General features: G+C 37.4%; 1 protein-coding gene across 4 annotated transcripts in view; it reads right to left on the bottom strand.

Moving 5' to 3' along the window:
* PLA2G4A (phospholipase A2 group IVA) overlaps positions 1 to 27,887 on the bottom strand; it is a 176,728-nt gene that overhangs the window by 130,818 nt on the left and 18,023 nt on the right. For 3 of the 4 annotated variants that reach the window (XM_004781557.3, XM_013050511.2, XM_004781558.3), the window contains one exon: positions 11,540 to 11,641. In XM_004781557.3, coding sequence (XP_004781614.1) covers positions 11,540 to 11,572 — 33 coding nt within the window. In that variant the 5' untranslated portion in view covers positions 11,573 to 11,641. Of the gene's footprint in view, positions 1 to 9,173; positions 9,320 to 11,539; positions 11,642 to 27,887 lie in introns of those variants that run through there. The other variant, XM_004781560.3, reaches the window with a different exon arrangement.

Raw genomic sequence — 27,887 nt, 5'->3', positions numbered from 1 at the left:
TTCTAGATGCAAATTCTCATTTAATTTTTGCAACAATCTATAAAATAGGTATGATTTATATGTGATTAAAGTGAGATTCTGAGAGCTTAAATAATTTCCCAGTGTCTCATGGATAGTAAAAGTTAAATATGAATTAGAATCTATTCTTGCTGCATTCAAAGTCTTCGCTCTCTGTACGTTCCTTTAGTTACACAGAGAATAATACCAACTACCAATACCTTAATAGTGAAAAAGGCTGTTTCCATTTATTCAAGTGGTATAGTTATTATCTGGTCTATTATATCGCTTATTGACCTGAAGTTCCTCTGTTAACTGAGTTATTTCCTGTATCATTCAGCTCTGGTTTTTGGTTTTTTTTTTTTTTAAGATTTTATTTATTTGCCAGAGAGAGAGAGAGTACACACAAGCAGGCAGAGACGCAGGCAGAGGCAGCGAGAGAAGCAGGTTCCCTGCTGAGCAAAGCACCCGATGCGGGACTCAATCCCAGGACCCTGGGATCATGACCTGAGCTGAAGGCAGTGGCTTAACCAACAGAGCCACCCAGGTGTCTCATTCAGCTCTGTTTTAATCTGCTTTTATTTCCCTTAGCCTCAACTCTGTCTTGATTATAAAGAATGAAATACTTGCATACTCTTCACAGGAAATAAGGGGCAAATCAACTACTTACTTAGTTTTTATAAGTTAACTTTGGAACCATTGTCAATCTTCAGATTACCTGTAAATTATTTTCAGAACATGCTCATTTCTTTCTTAGAGCTATAAAGATTATAGCACCTATAAAGTAAGTATAAATTCTTGGAGAAAAATGTTTAGTGTCCATCAGTAACTATCCAAATATCTTTTGATAATTCTTTTGTTTTGTGGGGTCAGTATCACATGTAAACTTCAAACTAGGATGGACTAGGCTAACTTCCGACTTGGATGGGAGACTTTTGGTTATATCTCCAGGTGGTACCAGAAGAAATGACATTACTGAATCCATAGCCAGTGTTCTCTGGAGGAAACTAATGACTCAGCACAATCCCTGTTGGTAGCTGGCAAAAAGAGATGCCATATTTCAATTGAGATGTCAAATATAAGCTCAATATACTGACTCAGCCACAGGTTTAAGCTTTGCCTACAGGTATTGGATTACCTTACTTTTTTCACCCCTAATCTTTTCCACAGTAAAAATCACAAGCTTTTTTTTTTTTTTTTTCCCTGCAATTACAATTTCCCAGTCATTAGGAAAATAGTTACTGTATTAAATTCATTCTGAAAAATTACATTACCATCTGTAACTGAAATGACTGGGCATTGGAAAAAAAGACTAGTCAGCTTGTACAGAATCAATCTGATGATTGTTCTAATCTGCTGAAAGTTCTGCTGCTACAGGGAAGAACCAAAAAAAAAAAAAAAAGGATCATAAAACAAATCTGATGTGAGAGAAGGTAGATTCTACATGCAAATATCTTTCTTTCTCTATTTAACAGCCATTGCCTAATTTTAATTCAAACTAAAACCATAGGCTGTTCGTGTGATAAAGACTGGTCTCACTACTGAACCCAGAGATTGCGATCATCACAATCAGCAATAGGCAATTTCAAACAGATCTCAGAAAATGTTTTAAAAGAATTTCTTCACTGATGTCATCTAGGATTTAGGAGAGTTTTTTAGATAAGATAACTTTTTAGTTTCACTTCCTGGTGTGGAGTTTCATTCTAATACTTTGAGAGGCACAGGCACTGTTTTATTATTCTCTCACATTTTTTATGAGCAGCCAGATTATCTATTTATAATCTATAATGCTACCTAAACTTGATTTAAGAATTCCCAGTCATAAACGTAGTGATCCAAAGGGGCACGTGCACCCCAATGTTTATAGCAACAATGTCCACAATAACCAAACTATGGAAAAAGCCTAGCTGTCCATTGACAGATGAATGGATAAAGAAGATGTGGCACATATCTACAATGGAATATTATGCAGCCATAAAAAACCCCAAAATCTTGCCATTTGTAATGACATGGAGGGAACTAGAAGGTATTATGCTAAGCGAAATAAGGCAATCAGAAAAGGACAATTATCATATGATCTCACTGATATGAGAAATTTGAGAAACAAGACAAAGGATCATAGGGGAAGGGAGGGAAAAATGAAACAAGATGAAACTAGACAGGGAGATAAACCATAAGAGACTCTTAATCTCAGGAAACAAACTGAGGGTTGCTAGAGGGGAGTGGGTAGGAAGGATGGGGTGGCTGGGTGACGGACACTGGGGAGACTATGTGCTATTAATTGTGTAAGACTGATGATTCATAGACCTGTACCCCAAAACAAATAATACACTATATGTTAATTAAAAAAAAAAAAGAATTCTTAGTCATGGAATGCCATATACATAAATTATCTTAATGTCCCAAACACCTAATTTGTCAACAGAATTTGTTAGCTCTAGCAGAGCTAGATTTTTCTTCATTAAAAGAAAATCATAATCAGAAATCTGACTTGAGTTTCTTCTCTCTCATGAACAAGTTTTCCCCACTTATTCAACAAATATATATCTAATACAGTAATCATATATATCATAATAAATATGTACATATCTTTAAAATTAAATATAGAGTTCATTTTCAGTGAAGTTAAAAGATTTTAAGTCCTATTTTAATTAGGATTCTGAGATTGCCGAAAAGCAGTACAAAAAAGAAATTTGATGGTGCCAGCCTGAGTCTAAAGTACTCATTTAATGACATACTCACCATAAATTTATAGTAACTATAACTTCATCAAGATACCTAAAATTCAAGTCACCCAAATTTTTAGCATTTAAATTTTAACTGAGATGTAGATTCTAACCCAATGGTAATTGAGTAGCCATAGTACCACACACACACAAATTTTTTCTGAACATCAGCTTTTTCTCTACTCAATATCCTTGAAGAAATCTATACTCTCCTTGGAGTAACTATGGCTCAGTTAAGGACCATGACGTAGAGATGTACTTCATTCTCCTGGAAGTCCTCATCAGAACATATAAAGCACCAGGCAGACCTGAACATTTTCCCCACGCATTCTTAAAGATGCTTTTGATGGCAGAAATATTTATTTAGGGACATCTGGGTGGCTCAGTCCTTAAGCGTCTGCCTTCTGCTCAGGTCATGATCCCTGGTCCCTGTGATAGAGTCCCACATCGGGCTCCCTCCTCAGGGGGAACCCCGCTTCTCCCTCTCCCTTTGCTCCTCCCCCTGTTCATGTTTCCTCTCTAGCTGTCTCTCTATGTCAAATAAGTAGATAAAATCTTTTTTTTTTTTTTAATTTATTTAGGGCACTTAGGTGGCTCAGTTGGTTAAGCGACCGCCTTTGGCTCAGATCATTATTCTGGAGTTACAGGACCGAGTCCCTCACCGGGCTCCCAGGTATATGGGAAGTCTGCTTCTCCCTCTGTTCTCCCTTCTCATGTTCTCTCCCTCTTTCTCTCTCTCGATCTCACAAATAAATAAATAAAATCTTTGTGAAAAATTTATTTAGGTTAGAATTACTGACCTATGTCATGTTTGCCATGTTTGTTCAAATCTAAGAGTATCTTCGCAATGATGATTTTCAGATGTGTATTTTTTTTTATAAATACATATTTATATATTTTATTTTACTTATTTATTTGACAGACAGAGATCACAAGTAGGCAGAGAGGCAGGCAGAGGTGGGGGGAGCAGGTTCCTTGGAGCCCGATGCAGGGCTCGATCCCAAGATGCTGGGATCATGACCTGAGCCGAAGGCAGAGGCTTTTACCCACTGAGCCACCCAGGTGCCCCCTCAGAAGTGTATGTTAAGTCTAGTAGATCCAACAGACTTGAAAATATAGACATATTTACAGATGTCCTTTCGGGTAATTTACCCTTATTTTAAGGGACTTCTTCAAAACCTTCTCTTGGTCTCAATAATTCATCTTTGCTATTAAGAAGCAAGTGAAAGCTTCGTAACTAAAAGACATGGACATAAGTCAGAAGGATACTTATAACAGATTGCCTGATATTTCAACTCAGTTTTTCTACCTTGGTTTCCACATCTGTAAAATGGTAATTGTATCACCAGTGACATGGGATTTGTCAAGGGTCCCCTGAAACCAACCCAGACTCCAACATTAGAATTTCACACAGATCAATATTGAATGTCAACTAAGTCTGGGGGATAATTTTACCATCTGTGGAAATCTTTCAAGATGAGACTTTTTAAAATCAGTCTTCTGGGGATTATCTAGAGGCATTACTGATCTAGAGTAAACACAATGGGGGAACTCCACCTGTAGTAATGGTAGGTTAAACAACTGTAAGACACTTCCCACATATACTTCTCACAGAAAATAACTATAAACTGAATAAGGTTTTACAAAATAAGTAAAGATTTTTGAAAGACTAACTGTGACTGACCCCAGGGTGCTCAGATTAAACACTACTCCTGGGTGTATATGTGAGGGCCTTTCCAAATGAGATTATCATCTGAGTCAGGGACTCAGGAAAGTAGGTTGCCTTCCCCAGTGTGGGCTGGCATCACCCAATCTGTTGAGGGCCTGAATAGAACAAAAGGAAGAATTTGCCTCTTTTCTTCCAGTCTTATTGCTTGAGCTGAAACCCCTCATGTCATTTCTCCTGACCTTAGATTGCTATTTATACCATTAGCTCCCTGGGTTCCTAAGCCACCAGAAGTGGACTGAATCATACCTCGTCTTCTGTGGCTCTCCATCCTGCAGAGGGCAGAATGTATGACTTCACAGCCTCCATAACCACATGAGACAATTCTTCAAAGTAAGTCTCTGTGTCTAGATCTAACTGCTATGGTCTGAGTGTTTGTGTCTTCCCCCCTCCCCCCTCCACCAAATTTATATGTTGGAATCCTAACCCCTCAAAGATTATGAAATGAGACCTTTGGGAAGTGTAAGGAACCCCCACAAATGGATTCATGCCTTTATAGAAGAGAATCTAGACAGGGTCCTTGCCTCTTCTACCTCGTGAGGACAGAATGGCTACAAACCAGGGAACAGGCCTTTGCCATAGGCAACCATGGTGTTGCATTTACCTTGGACTTTCCAGCCTCCGGAATGCTGAGCTATAAATTTCTGGTTATTTATAAGCTAAATTAAGACTCTATCTATCTACGTGCCTACCTCTCTATTGCCTATTGATTCTGTTTCTCTGGAGAACACAGACTAACAGAGTAACCAAGAACTAACAGAATAGAAAGGCCTTAACTACCAGGAAAGAGATCGAAAATCAAAGAGTTCACCAAAAACTAGAGTGGTAAGCAGCGTTTGTGCTGGTTAAGAGAGGAGGAGGCTGAGAATGAGCAGCCTTGAGAATGTGAGCCGTCTAAGGGTTAGTACTCTCATAAACCATCCCTGTTTTAAGTTAAAAATTTCACAGACTGAACCCTAAGGAATGACTGGTATCTGGGAAAGATTAGAAGATCACTAACCACCCTCTTTTTCACTTTTCTAGAATAACAGCAACAACAAATGTGCTATTTGCCATAAAACTCCTTGTCAGTTTTCCACAGCGCTCGGCTTTGCCAGGTGGCGTTTTGCCACCTTGATATTTTTTTATTTCTCTTCTTCTTTTTTTTTTTTTTTTAATTTCTAGTAGCAGCGTCTCACCTTATGATGTCCCTTGGCTAGAAGTACCTTTCCTGACTGTGTCTAGAGAATACTTTTATACATACAGCAATTTATTATTTATAAAAGCCTTGGAAAGCAGACACAGTAGGTACCATTCATGCCCTGTTTTTCCACACGAAGCACATAAAACTCAGTTTCAGTGCTCAGGAGCATGTAAGTGAAGATGGGAACTACCACTAGAAAACTAGCTCTTCGATTCCTTACCCTGTGTTGCCCCATCCCCCCCACCCCCTGCCACCATGTTACCATAATAATCTAGAATAATAGCTTTCTACTTTCCTGACAAATTTCCAGTCACTCCCCAATGACGGTTTTCAAAGATCCTGTGTTTTAGCAGGCAGTCACGCTGGCTTACCTATGCGGTTGACTGAGCCTAATGTGAAGACAACCTTGGGTTCTATGGATGTGAGACAGGGGCCCTCCCCTGCTAACAGGCAGTGAGAAGAGGTGTGGATTCTTTTTTACTCCAGGAAAGTGACTCATTTTCAGAGTAAAACGATGGAAATTTTTATAAATAATTTATTCTTGACCTATCCTTGTAAAATTGGTCCAAAAGAATTTCAGTAGATTCTGGAGACACAAACATCCTTCAGGTTAGAAAGTACCTCATGAGGACTCTAAACATGGACGCCGAATTATGCCATATGCATATTGCTCCATTTTCTACCAGGTCTTACAAGCCAGCCCTGTGGAAAGCAAGAGAACTTGCTGGCTGTGAACTGCTGTATCAGCCCACGGGATTCCCCAACATGTCACTGCATCACCGGTGTGGGGAAAATAAGGCCAATCTTCTGTGCCTTGAGGCAGCCAAAACGGTGTTGGCCCGTCTGGCACCACTCATTACAAGTTAGCTGACTTAGCCTTCCCCATCTTTCCTTTTTACTAAAATTGCGCTGTGTTGAGTATGCTCACTTATATATTTTGAAAAGTATCTTTCTATGAAAACTAGAGCAGGGAATTTTGTCACTAAAATAATTTACATAAAGTCTCTGTAGTGCAGTTGGTTAGCACATTTGGCTGTTAAAATAATTTACATAGACGTACACATGCAGTCTTTTCCACACATACACAGAAAGAGCAAGAAGAACAAAACTATAAAGCTCGCAGGAATCCTCACTTTAAAAAGTGCTATAAATCGGAATATGAATAAATGTCCCACTCTGATGCTGGGGAACGGTAATGAAAACCATGATACAGATATGTGGTTTGCGGGCTTCATCATATTGAGACGCCACATAGGTAATCACTATGTCCTTCATATTTAGCTGTAGTTAAAATTTGCAAGGAAAGGTGACAGGAATGAGTTTTAAAATATCCAGAGTGCAGTTTGATTTTTAAATATACTCTGCCGTGTTAAGAGAAGAAACTAAAAGGCCAGCTCACAAGGTCATCTGAAGGAGACAGGTGGGGACTACACAGCGGTCAGTAAGAAGGCCTGCTCAGATTTAAGTAGGAGAGGGAAGTGCATTTGAAATAATCATGTTCTTTGAAATGTATTACACTCCAACCACCCTGAACTTCTTTCATTTCCTTATAGGAACTTTCTCATCTCCAGAATACCTCATATTTACTTTTCTCTAATCCAGAAAGTAATTTTCTCCTTCTTCCCTTCCCTTGTGCTAAACCTTCAAGTCCAGGCTTACAAGTCAGTCCCTGTAGGAATGTCAGGATTCCTATCATTCATTATTCATGTTGTATATTCCCAAAGTAATCCTCATTGTCTCTTATCAGAGCCCTTTCTGAACATTATAATTAGTATGTAAATAAATGGTTTTGCTGCTAGGCATAAGCTCAGCTCAGGGACTTAGTCTGAATCACTTTTGCATCCCCAATGCTTATCAAAAACTCACTGGGAGTGGTACACAATGGTCATTCAATAAATAACAATAAGTGCTCAGAAAAAAAATAAATAAATGAAATAGATTTAGAGGTAATGAATTGAAAGTCCAAATGCTAATATTCAGAATTATTGTTGGTTTCTTTGTCTTAAGCCCAGGGTTATAGATCTTAACTTTATCTTCCTTCTCCCTTTTCAGTTGCCAGGGCCAAATTTCAGGTTAAAGTTTAAGAATGAACACTTTGATTCAATTCTCTGAGAGTTATAGGAATTACTGGTGGGATGAAAAAGAACTAATCTGTACATAATATATAGAAACTTTGTTAATATGAAAAATAATTATTTCATTGCTTAAGCTATTCTACAATTTCATTGTAGAAAACCATAATTGTGGAAAGTAGGATACTGTTTCTGAAAACAAAGATATCTCATTTTAAACCTTGATTTTTTTAAGGTTTTTAAAAATTATTTGAGAGAGAGGGAGAGCACAAGTATGAGCAAGGGGGAAGGGCAAAAGGAGAAGCAGACTAGCAGGGCTCGATCCCAGCACCCTGGGATCATGACCTGATCTGAAGGCAGACACTTAACCAACCGAGCCGCCCGAAAGCCCCTGATTATATGCTTTTCCCAAAACCATACTTTAAATATAAGGAAAAATACAAATTGAACATAAAAGGATGCATACACTAAAGAAACTGGAAGAGGTCAAATTAATAAAAGACAAGGTAAAATTTAGAGCAAAGAGATAAAAAAGGACTTACAATGATAAAGCATCAGAGAAATATATATATCCAGAAGTTATATGCATTAATAACATATCTTCAAAATTCATAAAGCAAAAGTTGCAAATGGAAACGTGTTCTTATATATGGAACAGTTGCCAAAATAGATAATAAGCAAGACTGTAATTATATATAAACATCTTACAAAAAACAAAAATCATGCAAGAGTATGTTCTCTGAACACAGTGGAACTAAATTAGAAATGAAGTTCAAAGACAAAAGCTTGAAAATTAATATACACATGTCTCAATACCCCATGAGTCAAAGCTCAATTCAGGGACTGAGTTAGGAAAAAGTTAGAACATATTTTTCATTAAGCAATTATGAAAATGTGACATTCCCAAACCTATGTGCTATACCTAAAGTAGATGGTGTATAATTAATAAAGCTTAAAAGATAAACATTTAAAAATTTATAAAGAAGTAAAATTGGCATTATTCATAGATACCAGGAATGTGTAAGTCAAAAATCCAAAAGAGCCTACAAACTATCAGAATTAATAAAGAAATTTAGTAAGTTTACTAGATCAACAAAAATCAGTTGTATCTTGATATAAATACAAAAACTAACTGGAAAATAAAATTTGTAAATAATGACACTAAAACATCAACTATCAAGAAATACATCTAAAAAAAGATATTTAGTAATCCCTCTTTCACCACAGGGGATACATTCCAAGCAACCTTGGACCTGCCACTATGGGTTCCTGAAACCATGGATAGTACAAACTCCCCGTATACTGTTTTTTCCTGTACGTACATACCTATGATGAAGTTTAATTTATAGGTTTGACAGAGAAAGTGATTAACAACAATAACTAATAATAAAAGAGAACTAAAATAATATGCTGTAATAAAAGTTATGTGATTGTGGTCTCTCTCTCAAAATATCTTGTATTATACTCACTTTCCTCCTTGTGATGATATGAGACGATAAGATGCCTAGGTGACGAGATGAAGTGAAAGTGACGTAGCGTTAGGTTACTACTGACCTTCTGATAGTATGTCAGAAGAAGGATCATCTGCTTCTGTATAAAGTCTGACCACAGATCACTGAAACCACAGGTAAGGGGGGAATCCTATAAAACATTTATTACTGAAATCTACATCACACTCCTGAGAGAATTAAAGATAATCTAAGTAATAATAGTTTTGGATTAGATTCATGGGTTATTAATGGGTGAAAAGATTCAATATCATAATCATAGCATCTCTCCCTTCACTGGTCTATAAAATCATTAAGGGTCAATAAAAATTTCAGCAGTTTTGGGTCTATGTGTGTGTAGCAAAGCGACAAACGGGTTGCAAAACTTACAGGGAAATGCAGAGGGACTGAAAATAGCCAAGACAATCTTGAAGAAGAAAAAGCTGGAAGGTTTTACATTACCATATATGATATATTTCAAAGCTACAGAAATTAAGATGGGACACCTAGGTGGCTCAGTCAGTTAAGTGTCTGCCTTTGGCTCAGGTCGTGATCGCAGGGTCCAGGGGTCGAGTCCTACATCGGGCTCCTTGCTCAGAGGGGAGCCTGCTTCATCCTTCTGCCTGCCCCTCCCTCTGCTTGGGCTCTCACTCTCCCCCGACAAATAAATAAATAAATAAATAAAATCATTAAAAAAAGAGGAGAGAGAATTAAGATAGATATTTGTACAACTGGTATTATTTAACAAAGTCTAACAGACCAATAGAACAGCACAGAGATCAAGCCACACACAGATGGGGCTTCATTTACAGTAGAGGGGCCTCTGCCATTCAGTGAGGAGATGGCGGTTACCAGGGCATGAGAGTTTGTAGTATACTCAGGTAATACTATAGGGCAATGTAAAAGTGTGGAATTCTGCTGCTTTACAACAACATGCATGAATCGCACAGATGTAATGTGGAATGCAGATATCTATAAGAAGGTCAAAAGCAGGCAACACTTATCTACGGTCATAGAAGTCAAATGTTGGTTACCTTTGTGGAGTTTATTGACTGGAAAAAACATGAGCAACTCTTCTGTGTTACTTTTAATGCTGTGTGTTTTTATTTGGATGATGATGAGAGGAATACATAGGTTAATATCCATCAAGTTAAACAATTAAGATTTATGCACTTTATATACGGTGTTTGTTGATTAAAAAAACAAACACTCAAGAATCCAACAGGAAGAGCAGCTTGCAAAGAAAACTGAGAAGGAACCAATTGCAAGAAAATCTGAAATAGAACCACAGAAAAATCGGGAAGAGTTTTTTTTGTTTAAGACTTTATTTATTTATTTGAGAGAGAGAGCATGAGTAGGGATGGGAGGGAGAAGGAGAATTAGGCACCCTGCTGATCAAGGAGCCTGTTGTCGGAACTTGATCCCAGGACTCTGGGATCATGACCTGAGCCAAAGGCAGATGCTTAATCCACTGAGCCACCTAGGCACCCCATTAAGAAGAGTTTTAAGAAAAGAATGACCAGTGGGGGTGGTTGAGGGCAGGGTAGGGTGTTAGGGGATGAGGCTATTGAAGAGTCCACTGAATTCAGCACCAAAAGAGGCCCTTGAGGCTTTTTGTGAAGTGGGAAAGCTGAGTCTAGTTTTTAATGATTCGAGCTATGAACAGAGGGGAAGAAGGCACTAGAAAACACTTGTAATACGTTAATCCTTGTTCTCCAGGCAGGAAAAGACAGAGGATGGTAGCTAGAGAAGGATGTAAGGTAAGAGAAAAAGTGCTTCATTCAAAGTAACAATAAGGCTCTGGATTATTCCTTAATGTTCCATAAAAGCTATTTCTAGTCCATATAAACCTAACCGGATCTCAAGTGTTGAATTTAGCAAAGAGATCCCTAGGGTATTTTTTGGATCAGAAGAGAGGGTGTATGCTTCCAACTGAGTTTGGAAGAATACATACTAAAATTTGAAATTACTCTTTACTAAACTAAGCACCTATAGAAGAACTGGTTTAAGCACACAGAAGGGAAAGTTACAGAAAGCTTTACCCTGCCAATGCATACCCAAATAATAGCCTTCAATTCAAGAATTCTTTTGTCTCCTCTCCACCAATGCCTGTGAAGGGTAGAACTTACCCAGACTGGTAACTGCTAAGTGGTTAACTACATTTCTTACTGTTCTGTGAAAGTTCTGTACTGTTACACATGTTTTGGTACTTTTTTTCCCCTTCCAAGTACCTCTGTTGTGGATTTGTCCTTTAGAGTTGTACTTTATTAGCCAATGCCAGCAAAGCTCATGCACAGATGTATATAGCCTCCCTCCCAGCAAGGATATATAAACAGTAAATGACTTACTATGATGTGCTGATACGGATCTATAAATGACATTTTGATTTCAATTACAGGAAATCTCTTCACACTTCAAAGGTCTTCTCGGCACTCTAGCTTCTTTAAAACCTACAAAATAAACAATCACTATTGTTAAGCTTCCTCTTGGATGCAGTTCCAAGATTTAAATCATGATGAACATGAACCTTCGGAAGTCAGAGTCCACCCAAGGAGACCAGAGAGATTAAGTTTCCAATTGTTTATAGGTGTAGTGTATACATATAACTTAGGGAAAGGGTAAACATAGTTTGATAGTACTGTTTAATTTCCACATTTATTTGTTCAAATTTATTCTGTTGATAATTATTAGGAAACCCCAGAATTTTTTTTTTTTTTTGCATTTGCCAAGTATCTTATGAGAAGGTCACTGAACTTACGAAAAATTAAGATTATGCTGTACTGTTTATAATTAAACAGCCATACGCCATTGTTCATTTTCTCAACTGGGCTAGTGTTACACAAATCCGTGATAAGAAAGGAACATTTTTACCTTAGCTATTTGTTAAAACATTTAAAGATACATTCATGTTCAATTTCAACTTCGGTGTGGATATTAAAAACAAAAAAAGTTTATTCATTCTAAAATACCAGCTGAATTTAGAACCAGTTAAATAAAAATAAATTAAAAATAGGAAAAAATACTTTCTATATTTTGCTTTACTCTAATAATGACTCCATGTTATTTAAAATCAAATAAAAAAATCAAATCCTCCATCATAGATTTTTTTTTTCCCTTGAGACTATAAAACAACATATACTTCTAGGTCAGTATTCTATATGTCACATCTAATTTGGAACTTCTCAAATACCTTTATTACTTATATGAATAATTTTTATTTGAATTTTTTTACACAAATGGGATCTCATGAAATATCCTTGAATTACTAAACCCATTTCCTTCATAATTTTTTCAGCAAAAAGAACAGTATGTATGTATGTATGTATGTATTTTTAAAGACTTTATTTTTTTAGAGGAGTTTTAAGTTCATAGCAAAATTGAGAAGTACAGAGATTTCCCCCACATTATTCTCTGCCCCACACATGCATTTCTGCCTCTCCCTGACCCCCATCCCTTACCACAATGGGACATTTATTAGACCTGATAAACCTACATCAACACATCATCATCACCCAGAGACCATAGTTTACCTCAGGGTTCACTCTTCATTTTCTATGTTCTATGGGTTTTGACAAATGTATAATGAACTGTGCCCTTTATCCCCTTTATCAGGGTATAATAAGACTACTTTCACACCTTAAAAATTCTCTTTGTTTTTGCCTATTCATCCCTCCCTGTCTCCCAACCACTGGCAACGACCTATCTTTCTACTATCTCCATAGTTCTTCCTTTTCCAGAATGTTACATCATTGGAAATCATATAGTATGTACCATTTTCAGAATGGCTTCTTTCACTCAGTAAGCTGCATTTAGGAAGTTTTTTTTCCGTGTCTTTTTATGGCTTGAAAACTCATTTCTTTTTAGACCTACATAATTTTACATGGTCTGGATGCACCATAGTTCATTTATCCGTTCACCTACTGAAGGATGTCCTGGATGCTCCCAGATTTTAGCAACCATGAATAAAGCTGCTATAAACATCTATGTACAGCTTTGTGTGTGGACTTACAATTTCATTTCCTTTGGGTAAAGATCAAGGGTCATGGATGCCGGATCACACAGTAAAAATAGGTATAGTATGATAAGAAACCACCAAACTATCTTCCAAAGTATCTGTACCATTTTGCATTCCCACTATCAAGATTTAATACTTCTGTGGCTCACATATTCACCCACACTGGATATTGGCAGTGTTCTAGGTTTTGGCCATTCTAATAGGAGTACAGTGTTACCTCACTGATTTCATTTGCATTTCCCTGATAATGACATATGATGCAAGCGTCTCTTCATGTTTGTTTGTCACCTGTATATCCTCTTTGGTGAAGTATCTATTAAGGCCTTTTGTCCATTTTTAAAAATCAGGTTGTTTTTTTTTTGTTTTTTTTTTTTTAATTCTTAAGCTTTAGGAGTTCTTTGTATATCTGGGATAACGGTCCTTTATTGGATGTGTCTTTTGCAAATATTTTCTGCCAGCCTGGCTTCATTATTTTGTAATATGAAAAATATGAACCAATATTGTAGGAAAGATAAAAATCACTCACAGTCCCCTATTTAAAAATTATATAAAATGAAATTCTCCCTTCTTCTTTGTTCTGGTTCATCAAGTCATTATTTTTACTGGAGAAAAAAATTTTTTTAATTTATTTATATATTTGTTGGGAGGAGAGAGAGCACAAGCAGGGAGAGCAGCAGGCAGAGGAAGAAGCAGGCTCCCCGGCGGAGCAAGGAGCCCGATGTGGGACTTGACCCCAGGACCCTGGGATCATGACCCAAGCCGAAGACAGATGCTTAACTGACTGAGCCACCCAGGTGTCCCAAGAAAAAAAATTTTTAAATAAGACATTTGTTTATTGTAGTCACTTGGTAAGTTCCTAAAGTTGATTTCTATCTTCTCATAGTACATTTTCATCAAGATGAAACAATCTACATTTCCTTTATATAATTAGCCCTTAGAAATGAAGCAATTTCTTTAAAAAAATTTTTCTTTTTTAAATTTACTTATTTGAGATAGAGTGAGAGAGAAAGAGAGAGAGCATGAGCAGGGCAGAAGGAGAGGGAGAAGCAGGCTCCTTGCAGAGCAGGGAGCCCCATGAGGGACTCAATCCTAAGACCCTGGGATCATGACTTGAGCTAAGGCAGACACTTATACAACTAAACCACCCAGGTGTCCCAGTGAAGCAATTTCTTAAGATAATTCTTCTTTCAAGTACATGACAGGCCATGTGAAGCCCCTGGGGCCAAGAGCACAAGCTTTTATGTTGCTGCAGCAATGGTAATCCCTGAGAAGCACATGTTCCCTTTCTAGAAACTGAAAAGTCCATATGGTTGTACAGCAATGCCAGGGTACTGTTATTGGGGATTCCATGCCTGAGGGAAAATCAGATTATTTTCTTTATTGAAGTAGCATAATTTGGTAAAAAAAAAAAACAAAAACAAACAAAAAACGAACAAACAAACAAAGAAAAAACATTGGATAAAGGATCAGAAAGACCTTGATTTAAACTCCAGTTTCACATTTTAAGATTCCGTGTATTCCACCGTAAGTGGAACAGTACTACCTTCAGTGTTGTAGTGAGGACTGATGAACTGATTATAGTGAAAGGTGCCAGCCCCATAGGAAATACGAGCCATATGTAAATGCATGCAAGCTTCCGTTTCTAAAAACATTATTTTAAGTTTCATTTCAATTCCAATTAGTTAACATGTAGTGTCATGTTAGTTTCAGGTTTACAGTACAGTGATTCAACAATTCCATACATCGTCTCATCCTCCTCAGGACAAGCACCCTCCTTAAACCCCATCACCTATTTCGCCCTCCCCCTTCTTGGTCATCTGGATGTCTTCTTTGGAGAAATGCCTGTTAATGTCTTCCAAACAAATAATTTGGATTATTTGTTTTTCGGGTGTTGATTTTCAGAAGTTCGTTTTTGTTAGAGAAAGAGGGAGAGGGAAGAGCAGCAAGAGCAGGGGAGGGGGAGGGAGCAAAGGGACAGGGAGAGAATCTTAATCAGGCTCCATGCCCAGAGCAGAGCCCAAAGTGGGGCTCCATCTTCTAACACTGAGATTATGACTTTAGCCAAAATCAAGAGTCAGATGCTTCAATGAGTGAGCCTCCCAGGCACCTTGAGAAGTTCTTTTTTTATTGTGGATACTAACTGAGCTTTATATCTTTTCCCATTCTGTGCCTTTTAACTTATGGGTTGTTTGCTCAGCTGTGCAGAAGCTTTTTATTTTGATGTAGTCCCAACAGTTTATTTTTGCTTTGGTTTCCCTTGTCTCAGGAGACATATCTAGAAAGAAGTTGTTATAGCTGAGATCAAAGAGGTTACTTCTTGTGTTCTTCTCTCTAGGATTTTTATGGATTATGGTTTTTATGGTTTTAGGTCTCCCATTAATCCATCTTGAATTTTTTTCTGTGTATGGTGTAAGAAGGTGGTCCAGTTCCATTCTTTTGTATGTTGCTGTCCAGTTTTCCCAACACCATTTGTTCAAAAGACTATCCTTTTCCCATGGGATATTCTTTCCTGTTTTGTCAAGGATTAATTGACCATACAGTTATGGGTTTTCTATTCTGTTCTATTGGTCTGTGTGTCTGTTCTTCTGCCAGTACCATACTGTTTTGGTCACTACAGCTTTGTACTATAGCTTGAAGTTTAGAATTGTGATGCCTTCAGCTCTTTTCTTTTTCAAGGTTGCTTTAACTATTCAGGGACTTTGTAGTTCCACATACATTTTAGAATTGTTTGTTCTATTGGTATTTTGATAAGGATTGCATCAAATGTGTAGATTGCTTTGGGAAGTATACACATTTTAAGAATAATTGTTCTAATTGATGAACACTGAATACCTTTATATTTCTTTTTTTTTTTTAAGATTTTATTTATTTGTCAGAGAGAGAGAGAGAGAGAGAGCAAGCACAGGCAGACAGAATGGCAGTCAGAGGCAGAGGGAGAAGCAGGCTCCCTGACGAGCAAGGAGCCCGATATGGGACTCGATCCCAGGACGCTGGGATCATGACCCGAGCCGAAGGCAGCTGCTTAACCAACTGAGCCACCCAGGCATCCCATACCTTTATATTTCTTTGCATTGTTTTCAATTTCTTTCATCAGTGTTTTACAGTTTTTAGAGTACAGGTCTTTCAACTCTTTGGATAGGTTTATTCCTAGCTATCTTATGGGTTTTGGTGCAATTGGAGATGGGACTGATTTCAAATCAGTCCCAAGAAATCAAGAGATTTCTCTTTCTGCTGCTTCATTTTTGGTGTATAAAAATGCAAGAGATTTCTACACATTGATTTTGTATCCTGCGACTTTACTGAATTCATTTATCAGTTCTAACAGTTTTTTGGTGAGTCTTTGGGTTTTCTATATAAAGCATCATGCCATCTGCAAATAGTGAAGTTTGACTTCTTCCTTGCTAATCTGGATGCATTTCTTTTTATAGTCTGGTTGATGTGGCTAGGACTTCCAGTGCTATGTTGAATAAAAGTGGTGAGAGCAGACATCCCCATGTTGTTCCTGACCTTAGGGGAAAAGCTCTTAAAAAAAAAAGCTCAGTTTTTCCCCATTAAAGATGATGGCAGCTGTGGGTTTTTTGTATATGCTGAACTATGCTCCCTCTAAACTTACTTTGTTGAGGGTTTTTATCATGAATAGATGTTGTACTTTGTCAAGTACATATCTTTGTCTATTGAAATGATCATACAGTTCTTATCCTTTCTCTTATTAACATGATCAATCACTGACTGATTTGAGAATATTGAACCACCTTGCCACCCAGGAATGAATCTCACTTGATGTGTTAAGTAATGATTTTTTTAATGTATTGTTGGATTCGGTTAGTATTTTGTTGAGGATTTTTGCATTTATGCTCATCAGGGTTATTGCCATGGATTTAAAAAGTGGTAGCTATCGGTTTGGGTATCAGGATAATATTAGCCTTGTAGAAGCATTCTGAAAATTTTCATTCCTCTTTTATTTTCTGGAATAGTTTGAGGACAGCAGGTATTAATTCTTCTTTAAAAGTTTGGTAAAACCTCACACCAGTCAGAATGGCTAAAATTAACAAGTCAGGAAATGACAGATGCTGGCAAGAATGTGGAGAAAGGGGAACCCTCCTACATTGTTGGTGGGAATGAAGCTGGTGCAACCACTCTAGAAAACAGCATGGAGGTTCCTCAAAAAGTTGAAAATAGAGCTTCCCTATGAGCCAGCAATTGCACTACTGGGTGTTTACCCTAAAGATACAAACATAGTGATCCAAAGGGGCATGTGCACCCGAATGTTTATAGCAATGTTCACAATAGTCAAACTATGGAAAGAACCTAGATGCCCATCAACAGATGAATGGATAAAGAAGATGTGGTATATATAAACAATGGAATACTATGCAGCCATCAAAAGAAATGAAATCTTGCCATTTGCGATGACCTGGATGGAAGGTATTATGCTTAGCGAAATAAGTCAATCAGAGAAAGACAACTATCATATGATCTCCCTGATATGAGGAAGTGGAGATGCAACGTGGGAGGTCTGAGGGGTAGGAAAAGAATACATGAAACAAGATGGGATCAGGAGGGAGACAAACCATAAGAGACTCTTAATCTCACAAAACAAATTGAGGGTTGCTGGGGGAGGGGGGAGGGAGAGGGAGGTGGGGTTATGGACATTGGGGAGGATATATGCTATGGTGAGTGCTGTGAAGTGTGTAAACCTGGCAATTCACAGACCTGTACCCCTGGGGCTAATAATACATTATATGTTAATTTTTAAAATTAATTAATTAATTTAAAAAAAAGTTTGATAAAATTTGCCTGTGAAACCATCTGATTCTGGACTTCTGTCCATTGGGAATTTTTTAATTACTGATTAAGTTTCCGTGCTTGTTATCAGACTTTTCAAACTTTCTATTTCTTCCTGTTTCATGAAGTTTTGGTAATTTATACATTTCTAGGAATTTACCATTTCTTCTAGGTTGTCCAATTTTTGGCATAGTTTTTCATAATATTCCCTTATAGTTGTTTATATTTCTGTGGTGTTGGCTATTTCTCTTCTCTTGTGATTTTATTTACTTGACTCCTTTTTCTTTTTTCCTTGGTAAGTCTGGCTAGAGATTTATCCATTTTATTGATTTTTTTCAGAGAACCAGCTCCTGGTTTCCTTGATCTGTTCTATTGTTTTTTTAGTTTCTGTATCATTTATTTCTGCTCTAATCTTTTTATGTCCTTCCTTCTGTTGGTTTTAGGTTTTGTTCATTGTTCTTCCTCTAGATCCTCTAGGTGCAAGGTTAGGTTGTTTGAGATTTTTCTTTCTTCCTGAGGCAGGCCTTACAACCACCTTTGCGGCCTCCCAAAGGTTTTGTACCATTGTGTTTTCATTTTCATTTGTTTCCAAGTGCTTTTAAAATTTCCTCTTTTTTATTTTTTTAAAGGTTTCTCCAGAATATAATGTGAAACTTAAAATTGCTTTTTTTTTAATTATTCTCATTTCCTAGATATCGAAGGGGCTAACAGTGGTTGTGCACCCTGCTTACATCAGGGTAACTTGGGGGAGCTTCATTTAGGAACTTTATTTTATTTTTTTTAAAGATTTTATTTATTTATTTGACAAACAGAGATCACAAGTAGGCAGAGAGGCAGGCAGAGAGAGGAGGAAGCAGGCCCCCCGCTGAGCAAAGAGCTTGATGCAAGGCTTGATCCCAGGACCCTGGGATCATGACCTAAGCCAAAGGCAGAGGCTTTAACCCACTGAGCCACCCAGGCATCCCTTAAATTTCCTTTTATTTCCAGGTCAACCCATTCATTGTTTGTAGCATGTTATTTAACCTCCATGTCTCTGTGGTCTTTTCAGATTTTTTTTCTTGTGGTTGTTTTCTAATTTTATTGTGTTGTGGTCAGAGAAGATATATGTAGGACTCTGAGCTTATTGAACTTGTTGAGGCAGATTTTGGGGGCTAATATGTGATCTGTTCTGGAGAATATCCCATGTGAACCTGAAAATGTGTGTTCTGCTGTTTTTGGACAGAATGTCCTGAAAATATCTGTGAAATACATCTGGTTCAGTGTGTCATTCAAAGCCACTGTTTCCTTCTTGATTTTCCATTTAGATGAGCTGTCTATTGAGGTAAGTAGGGTATTAAAGTCCCCTATTACTACTATATTATTACTGATTAGTTCCCTTAGGTTTGTTATGAACTGTTTTATGTGTCTGAGTACTTCTATGCTGGGTGCATAAATATTGACAGTTATTTTATCTTCTTGTTGGATTGCCCCCTTTGTTATTATATAGTGTTTTTCTTTGTCTCTTATTATAGTCTTTGTTTTAAAGTCTATTGTGTCCAAAACAAATATTGCTACTCTGGGTTTCTTTTGACATCCATGTGCATGATAGAGGTTTTCTCCATCTCCTTACTTTTTTTTTTTTAGATTTTATTTATTTATTGAACAGAGAGAGAGATCACAAATAGGCAGAGAGGCAGGCAGAGAGAGAGGAGGAAGCAGGCTCCCCCCTGAGCAGAGAGCCCAAAGAGGAGCTCAATCCCAGGACCCTGGGATCATGACCTGAGCCAAAGGCAGAGGCTTTAACCCACTGAGCCACCCAGGCACCCCGCCATCCTTTTACTTTCAATCTGCAGGTGTCTTTAGGTCTAAAATGAGTCTCTTATAGGCAACACATAGATAAGCCTTGTTTTTTAATCCATTCTGTCAACTTATACCTTTGAATTGAAGTGTTTAGTCAATTTACATTCAGAGTAATTATTGACAGATATGTATTTATTGCCATTTTATTATTGGTTTTGCAGCTGTTTCTGAAAACATTCTCTGATTCTTTCTCTCTTTGATTTTTTCTGATTTTCTTTATTGATATATTGGATTTCTTTCTCTTTATTCTTTGCATGTGTATTCGTGGTTTTGATACATGGTTACCATTAGGTTTGTATGTAACCTCTTTTGCATATAGCAGTCTATATTAAGTTGATGGTTATTTAAGTTTGAACTCATTCTTTTTCCCTCCCATCCCCACATTTTAGGTATATATTACATTTTCTATCCTTTTTTTGTGAGTTCATTGAACTTTCTACAGAAATACTCATTTGTACTGCTTTTGTGTTGCACGTTCCCTTTATAAAATCAAGATTACATAGACCAACTGCTAATAACTATACCTTTGCTTTGAAAGACGTACTGTTTGCTTGTAATTATTGTTGAAAATTAAAACATATTGATGGAGTCATTGTTCAACAAACAACAAACAAGTACCTACCATATACCTATAAAACACTCTGTCCTAGGAAGCAAGTAGTGAGACAGACCATTTGTGCTCTAGACTTTTTACATTACATTACCCACTGTGGAATGCTGAAAGGTCATCAGGACCATAGTAATTATTCTCACCAAAATCTGCATGTTGGAAGCAGTACGAATGACAGTGACATGACAAAGAGTATCTTCTCTACAGAAAGTTGTACAGCCTTTCAATTCACAAACAGTAGCTTTACACAAGAGATCATCTGCCTAGTCTATGCTAGCGTAGACTAGCGTAGAATGCAAAGGTGAATAAGGCATGACTTCTGCCTACAGTAAGCATAAGGTAACGCAGGGATGGCAGTAACTACAGCCTGGCCTGGTACTTCATGCTCACATGTTGCAAAAGCCACACCCCTCTCTATAATTAATGTCTAGAGTTGGAAAGGACTCTTGAAACTCACTCCTCTAAAAAAATATTTCCAGTGGTTTCCTATTCCTTTATTCTAAAGTTAGAAACCTTTCTATCTCTTCCATACCTATTATGTGGCTTTCATACCTATTTATGGCAAACCAAAGTAGGAAAACCTTTTGATATCACAACACACAAATGTATATACACACATATATCAATAAAATATGAAAGCAAATTTGATTTGACAGTTTTACAAAGAACTACAAATCCTAAGTTTTATTCTTTATATTCTAAGTTTAATTTATTAAGATCATGTGTTTAAATCTGATAGCAGCTCACCAAATTGATATCACGACCCATTCATGGAAGTTTGAAATTAGTGGTCTAATGACTTCAAGACGATTTCTATCAACTTCCTCTGTCTTACCCCCAAACCCTCCCCTTTTCTTTCTATCCTATGGCCACACTGTTTACTTTCCTTTCTTCAATGGTGTCTTCAATGATGTCATACTCTTGTCCACTCAGGGCTGTAACTTACATATTGTTTGTCTCTCTATCCATTTATCCAACAAATATTTAAGACATAACTCCTTGACTCCTGTGTGTCAAGCACTATTCCAGTGTCTGGAGAAGCAAAAGTGAAATGAACTCCCACTTTCCCATCTTTTTTTATTTATTATTATTATTTTTTTAAACAGAAAGAAGAACTGATACTTCAGAAGAGAAGAGACTTGTACTCAAAATATTTAGAGGAAATGTGTTGCTGGCGCCCAAAGTTTGGAGTCAGCAACTCTATTTCCTTTTCTCATGTTCAGCAACTCCATTCATGATCACTGGGCTTACCACCTAACTCCTAACTATTCACCACCACTGTTACTACTGTATCCAGCAGCAAGATCTGGATAGAGGCACCCCCAACATTAAAGCCAAAAGCAAGAAATAGGTTTATGACAGCTAACTGTCCATGTCTATTAGGTTAGAGATTAAAAGGTAAATAGATAGTAAACAAACATAACTCATGGCAGTTAATCCTAGAGCAACAGGCTTTTGCACTTTAATTCTATTCAGGGCTATGTCTTCTCCAATCTTGGTGAAACCTCAGTCAGTCTCAGGATATTTCTGTTAAAAACTTATATACAGGGGCACCAGGGCGGGGGCTCAGTGGGTTAAGCCTCTGCCTTTGGCTCAGGTCACGATCTCAGGATCCTGGGATTGAGCCCCACTTCGGGCTCTCTGCTCAGCAGGAAGCCTGCTTCCCCCTCTCTGCCTGCCTACTCTCTCTCTCTCTCTGTCAAATAAACAAATAAATAAAATCTTTAAAATACATATATATATGTCAGTTTTATATATGATTATATATATCTGTTTTTATATATCATATATATGTGATATATATTGATATATCAATATATATCAGCTTTATATATAATTATATATAATATATATCTTATACATGATATATATAATTTCTAAATATATATTTAGAAATTATTATTTTTTATTTCTAATTTATTTATTTATTTATTTTTTTTTTTTTTTTTTTTTATAAACATATATTTTTATCCCCAGGGGTACAGGTCTGTGAATCACCAGGTTTACACACTTCACATTAAATTATATTTAGGCCCACGTATTCATCCAAAACTATACTTGATTTAGAGTTGAAGTTTTTCTCCTCCTTAAACTAGAGCTTTTGGGAAAGGTAAGGCCATTGGCTTCTCTCCACTTCTGTCTACAGTCTAACCCTTCTAAGTCGTAAACACAGGTTTTTAACCCCTCATGGCTGGAAAAGGCTGGCAAAGATACAGGAGCAAAAAACTTACTACTTCACTCTACTCTCATAAGCAAGCTTTGTGATCTCTGGGCCTGGCATATATTAAAGTTGACTCCTTGTCTCATAAATACATGCTTTTGGGAATTCTTCTGAGATACTCTACTTTCAAGATCTCTTCCTTGTATTTGCTGGCATGTGGCAATGCATCTCTATTGTAGCTGGGGGCTTGTGCTTTCTTCGAAGTCCCCATGCATCCTGTGGTCTATGTCCACAGGTCTTCTTCTGAGGTTCACTCACTCTACCAGGCAAAACCGCTGTGTAGGATTTAAGATCCTTTCCCACGGTTCTCTTCAGTCCACAGAGAATAATCATAACTGCTTCCTTTCTTTAACAGACTGAATGCAACTGCTTCCCAGATGAAACTCCGTATCCCATTGCCTGTGACCCTTCATCTTTCTTAAGTCTAACTAGACACCAGCCTACAGAGGAGACAGACACATGTTAAAGTCTCTGAAAAACTTTCTGAGTAGTCTTTTTAAAGGCCCCTCTCTTGACTGGGGGTTAGAAGGTATATTCCCCCTAGATCTCCTCAGCAAAGGAAGGAGTCTAAAGAATTCTATTCCAAGCAGTTCTCTCCACAACAAACAAACAAACACACACCACAGAACTCTCTCAAAGTCCTCCTCACACCTCTACCATTCTAAGCTTTAATACCTGTGAAGTAGGAAGTAAGTTAGTATGTTATTTTAAAGTTAAATACTGTTCATGTCCACATGCTTTTTTTCAAAGTGTAAAAGGATAGGCTGTATCACACCCTATTTTAGTATTTGATATTCTAGGTCTTATACCTTAGAGTCTTGACCAAAACTTCCACTTTAAAGTTTCACCTTAAAGTGTAATACATAGTAGGTGTGCCAACTTCCAAAATGGCAGAATGAGGAACTTGGGAAATCCTCTTTCTAAAAAGCAGCTAGAACTGGTCAGTTATAAACAACGCTGGAAACTAACTGGAGAAGTTAAGAGCACTTATTTTTTAAAAACCTATGAAATCTCTAGTCAGTGGTATGGTAATAGCATTATATTGGTGACAGCTGGTAGCCACACTTGTGGTGAGCAGAGCATAACACTCAGACTTGCTGAATCACTATATCATACACTTGAAACTAATGTAACATTGTATATCAACCACACTTCCATTTACAAAAAAATAAGTCTCAGTAAAAGCAATGAGAATCTGTGACATTTTACCAAGAAGTTGCTCCTACCATCCTACAGTTCCCCAGCATAGAAGTTCTAGCTGGGAAGATAGGACAGTCCTGAGATTCATAGCTCTGTTGCCTTTCTCTTTGGGGGAGAGAGGTGGTAACTGCATTTTGAACAAAGCATGGGAAGTTCCATGACCAGAGATGTTGTCAAAACCCACAGAGATACAGTAAACAACGTGGGAAGTTTAATGCTAGCATCAGGCCATACTGGCTGGGCAAGCAACCGAACTGCAGACCATTCAGAAATTTCAGAACAAGATTTGGAGGAGGAGATAAAACAAAGAGCACCTTGAAAAGGCCTGCTTACTCCTAGTCTGGAAGGCTGTGTGTATATGCAAGGCTGCACCTCCTATGAAGAAAGCTAAGAGGGCTCAGGGAACTACTCCCCAAAAGTGACGACTTGCAAATGCAGAAAGAAAAAACCAGGGAGGACTCGTAATTTCCCTGTATTCTGAAAGTATTCTCCAGGCCACATGATGATTTAACAGGAAAAGGTAGACTTACTTGGTCAAGATGTGTAAGTAAACCATCGGCTATCACTGGCTGACAGCAAAACCACGCTGGCCCAGGGGCAGTGCTTAGGAAACCAGGCTTAAAAATACAAATGAAAAGTGAAAACTGAGCTGACACATCAGACTTCAGAGTCTGAACACTGGAGGGGAAGGCTCAATGGACAGAGCTGAAGAAGTCACTGAAACAAACCAGCCACACAAACCTCCCAAAACAAACCTCCCAGAGGAAGGGGGAGATTCCTTATGTGCTACAGTATCTAACCAAGAAGTTTCAGTTTTCCACAACAGAAACCAACCAACCAGGAAAATGTAAGCCAGACACAGGAAAGAAAAGCAACCAATAATAACCATCCCTGAGAGACTCCAGATTATGAACCTAACATATGTCACAGCATGTGTTACACATATGTTCAACAGAATTAAAGGAAACCAGAAGGAATGAAAGGAAAGTAAGACATTATAACATAGCAATAAAGAGGTACAGACATTAGAAAAAATAACCAAGTGGAAATTCTGGTGTTAAAATATAACTGCAGAGCGCCTGGGAGGCTCAGTCTTTAAGCATCTGCCTTCAGCTCAGGTCATGATCCCCGTATCCTGGAATCAAGCCCCACATAGGGCTCTCTGCTCGGCAGGAAGCCTGCTTTCCCTCTACTAGTCTCCCTCTCTCACTGTCTCTCTCTCTGTCAAATCAATAAATAGGGGCACCTGGGTGGCTCAGTGGGTTAAAGCCTCTGGCTTTGGCTTGGTTCATGATCCCAGGGTCCTGGGATTGAGCCCCGCATTGGGTTCTCTGCTCAGCATGGAGCTTGCTTCCCCCTCACCTCTCTCTACCTGCTGTCTGCCTACTTGTGATCCCTCTCTGCCAAATTAAAAAAATATATATTAATAAATAAATAAATAAATAAAAATCTCTAAAACAAACAAATAACTGAAATGAAAATTCACTACAGAGGATAAACAGCACACTTAAGCTTTCAGAAAAATCAGTGGACTTAAAGATGCACAAAGAGAGATGATTTAATCTGAAGAATAGAAAGAAAAATAAAAAAAAAAGAAAGAAGAAAGATGAACAAAGGGGCACCTGTGTGGCACAGTGGGTTAAAGTCTCTGCCTTCGGCTCAATCATGGTCTCAGGGTCCTGGGATGGAGCCCTGCATCGGGGCTCTCTGCTCAGCGGGGAGCCTGCTTCCCCCTCTGTCTCTGCCTGCCTCTCTGCCTACTTGGGATCTCTCTCTGTCAAATAAAGAAGTAAAAATAAAAAAAAAAAAAAAGGAAAACGAACAAAGCCTTAAAGCCTGGGGGCAACATCAAGTGTACTAATTTGCATGCCAATGGAATCTCAGTGGAGAAGAGGGGGGAAAAAAAGGAAAGAAAAAATATTTGAAGAAATAATAGCTGAAAATTCCCCCACTCTGAATAAAACCATGTCGAAAAGCACAACCTATTTCAAGTCAGATAAACACAAAGGAATTCAAACCGATACACATCATAGTCAATCCACTGAGATTTCAAGACAAAATCTTGGAAGTCACAAGAAAAAAAAAGGTTCATCGTGTATAAGGTGACCACGATAAGAGGAAAATCTGAACTCTCATCAGAACGGAGGCTTGAAGGCAGTGTGAGGTCATATTCGAAATGCTGAAAGCACGAAACTATTAAGCAAGATATTGTATCCAACAAAATAAAGAGAAATAAAGACATTCCCACATTAGTAAAGCCTGAAAGAATTTTTTGCTGGGAGAGAAGCATGGGAATAGTGAGGAAAACTTCGGTTGAAAATAAGTGACACCAGACAGTAAGTCAAAAATCAAACAAAGAAACTGAGAGCCTACAAATCATAGAAACAATTTTACAAGAAGGTGAAATACAGCTTTCTTTTTTCTTCTCCTACTGATTTTGAAGTCAACTGCATTAAAATGATAATTATAAAATTGTACTGTTGGGCTTATTCGAAGATGTCATATACAGAGATGCTTCGGTGGCTCCATCCGTTGAGTGTCGGCTCAGGTCATGATCCCGGGGTTCTGGGATTAAATGCCACATCAGGCTCCTTGCTCAGCGGGGAGCCTGCCTCTTCCTCTGCCTGCCACTAACCCACTTGTGCCCTCTCTGTCTCTCTCTGACAAATAAATAAAATCTTTTTTAACAATTAAAAAAAAGATGTCATATATATGCAAATAATAGTCCAAAAGAAGAGGGAGGATATGCCGTTATAATGGAGTAAAAAGATATAATACCAGATGATAATTGATATAAAATATTCTACATAGTTTGTCTCTTTTTATTCTCAAGCTTCTTTAAAAGACACTAAATATATAAAGCAACCAATCATAATACTGTACTATTGGGCTTATAACACTTACAGACTTAATAGGTATGATAATATGATAGTAACTGCACAAAGGAGAACTGGAACTATAGCACACCAAAGTTTCTATATTTTACCTGAATTAAGTTATTATTACATAAAGTAGATTATAATAAATTAAGGAGCATCTAGAAATAATTCCTAGAGAGAAAGCACTACAAAAATCACTCAAAAATACAGTTAATACATCAACAAAGGAACTGAAACAGTTCACTGGAAACTATCTCCTTAACATGAGGAAATATAGGAACAACAAAGAAATGAGACATAAAGAAAACTGAAAGCAAAATGGTAGATGGAAACACAACCATAACTATAACAACATTAAATGCAAATGGATTTAACACTCCAATCAAAAGGAGATTGCCATCCTAGATAAAACTGAATACTTACAAAAGAACAATGGAATTCAAATAAGATTTATAGTTTCGTTAATAGCCTTATGCAGATGTCAGTTTCCTGAGTTTGATAGTGGACTCTGGTTATGGAAAATATTAGACTGGGGAAATCTAGCTAAAGGGTATATGGGAACTCTGTGATATTTCTGCAATTTCTTATCTTAAATGATTTCAAAATTAAAATGTCATTTAAAAATCCAATACATGTGGGTGGATCTAATTTATATGTGCAATTTTCATTCCAAAGTTAACTTCTAAAAAAGTCACTAAACAGTCTTATGGGAAAACTGACTAAAGTCTACTTCCTTCAGGGTAAAATTACTGGTCATTATTGTTAAGACAGTGACAGCATTTTCAATTCCAGTTACCAACAGGCATCCTTTCATCCTTTTTTCCCCCTGGTAGTAGTAGTAGTAGATATTTTAGGTTTTTGTGAAATTAAGGCATTCTGTCCAGCTAGCCACATTAAACACTGGGAAAATGTTATTTTCCCCACAACTGGTTCAATCCTGGAAATCTTACTGCAACTAGGTTGCACAACCATTATCATGAATGCTCATAAACCAGTAGTTTCGGGGGTTTTGTGTTTTGTTTTTTATAACTAAGCTGAATGACCAGTCTTGGTGAGTATACAGTCTTTTAAGTCTGAAGTGAGAGACAGAAAACTCATGTTTTCTTTAATTTCTTTCTTTCTTTCTTTTCTTTTTTTTTTTTTTTGG

The sequence above is a fragment of the Mustela putorius genome, unplaced genomic scaffold (assembly GCF_011764305.1).
Source record: "Mustela putorius furo isolate JIRA1106 unplaced genomic scaffold, ASM1176430v1.1 tig00537335_pilon_pilon_pilon, whole genome shotgun sequence".
Taxonomy (NCBI): Eukaryota; Metazoa; Chordata; class Mammalia; order Carnivora; family Mustelidae; genus Mustela; species Mustela putorius.
This window is presented reverse-complemented; position numbering and strand designations above follow the sequence as displayed.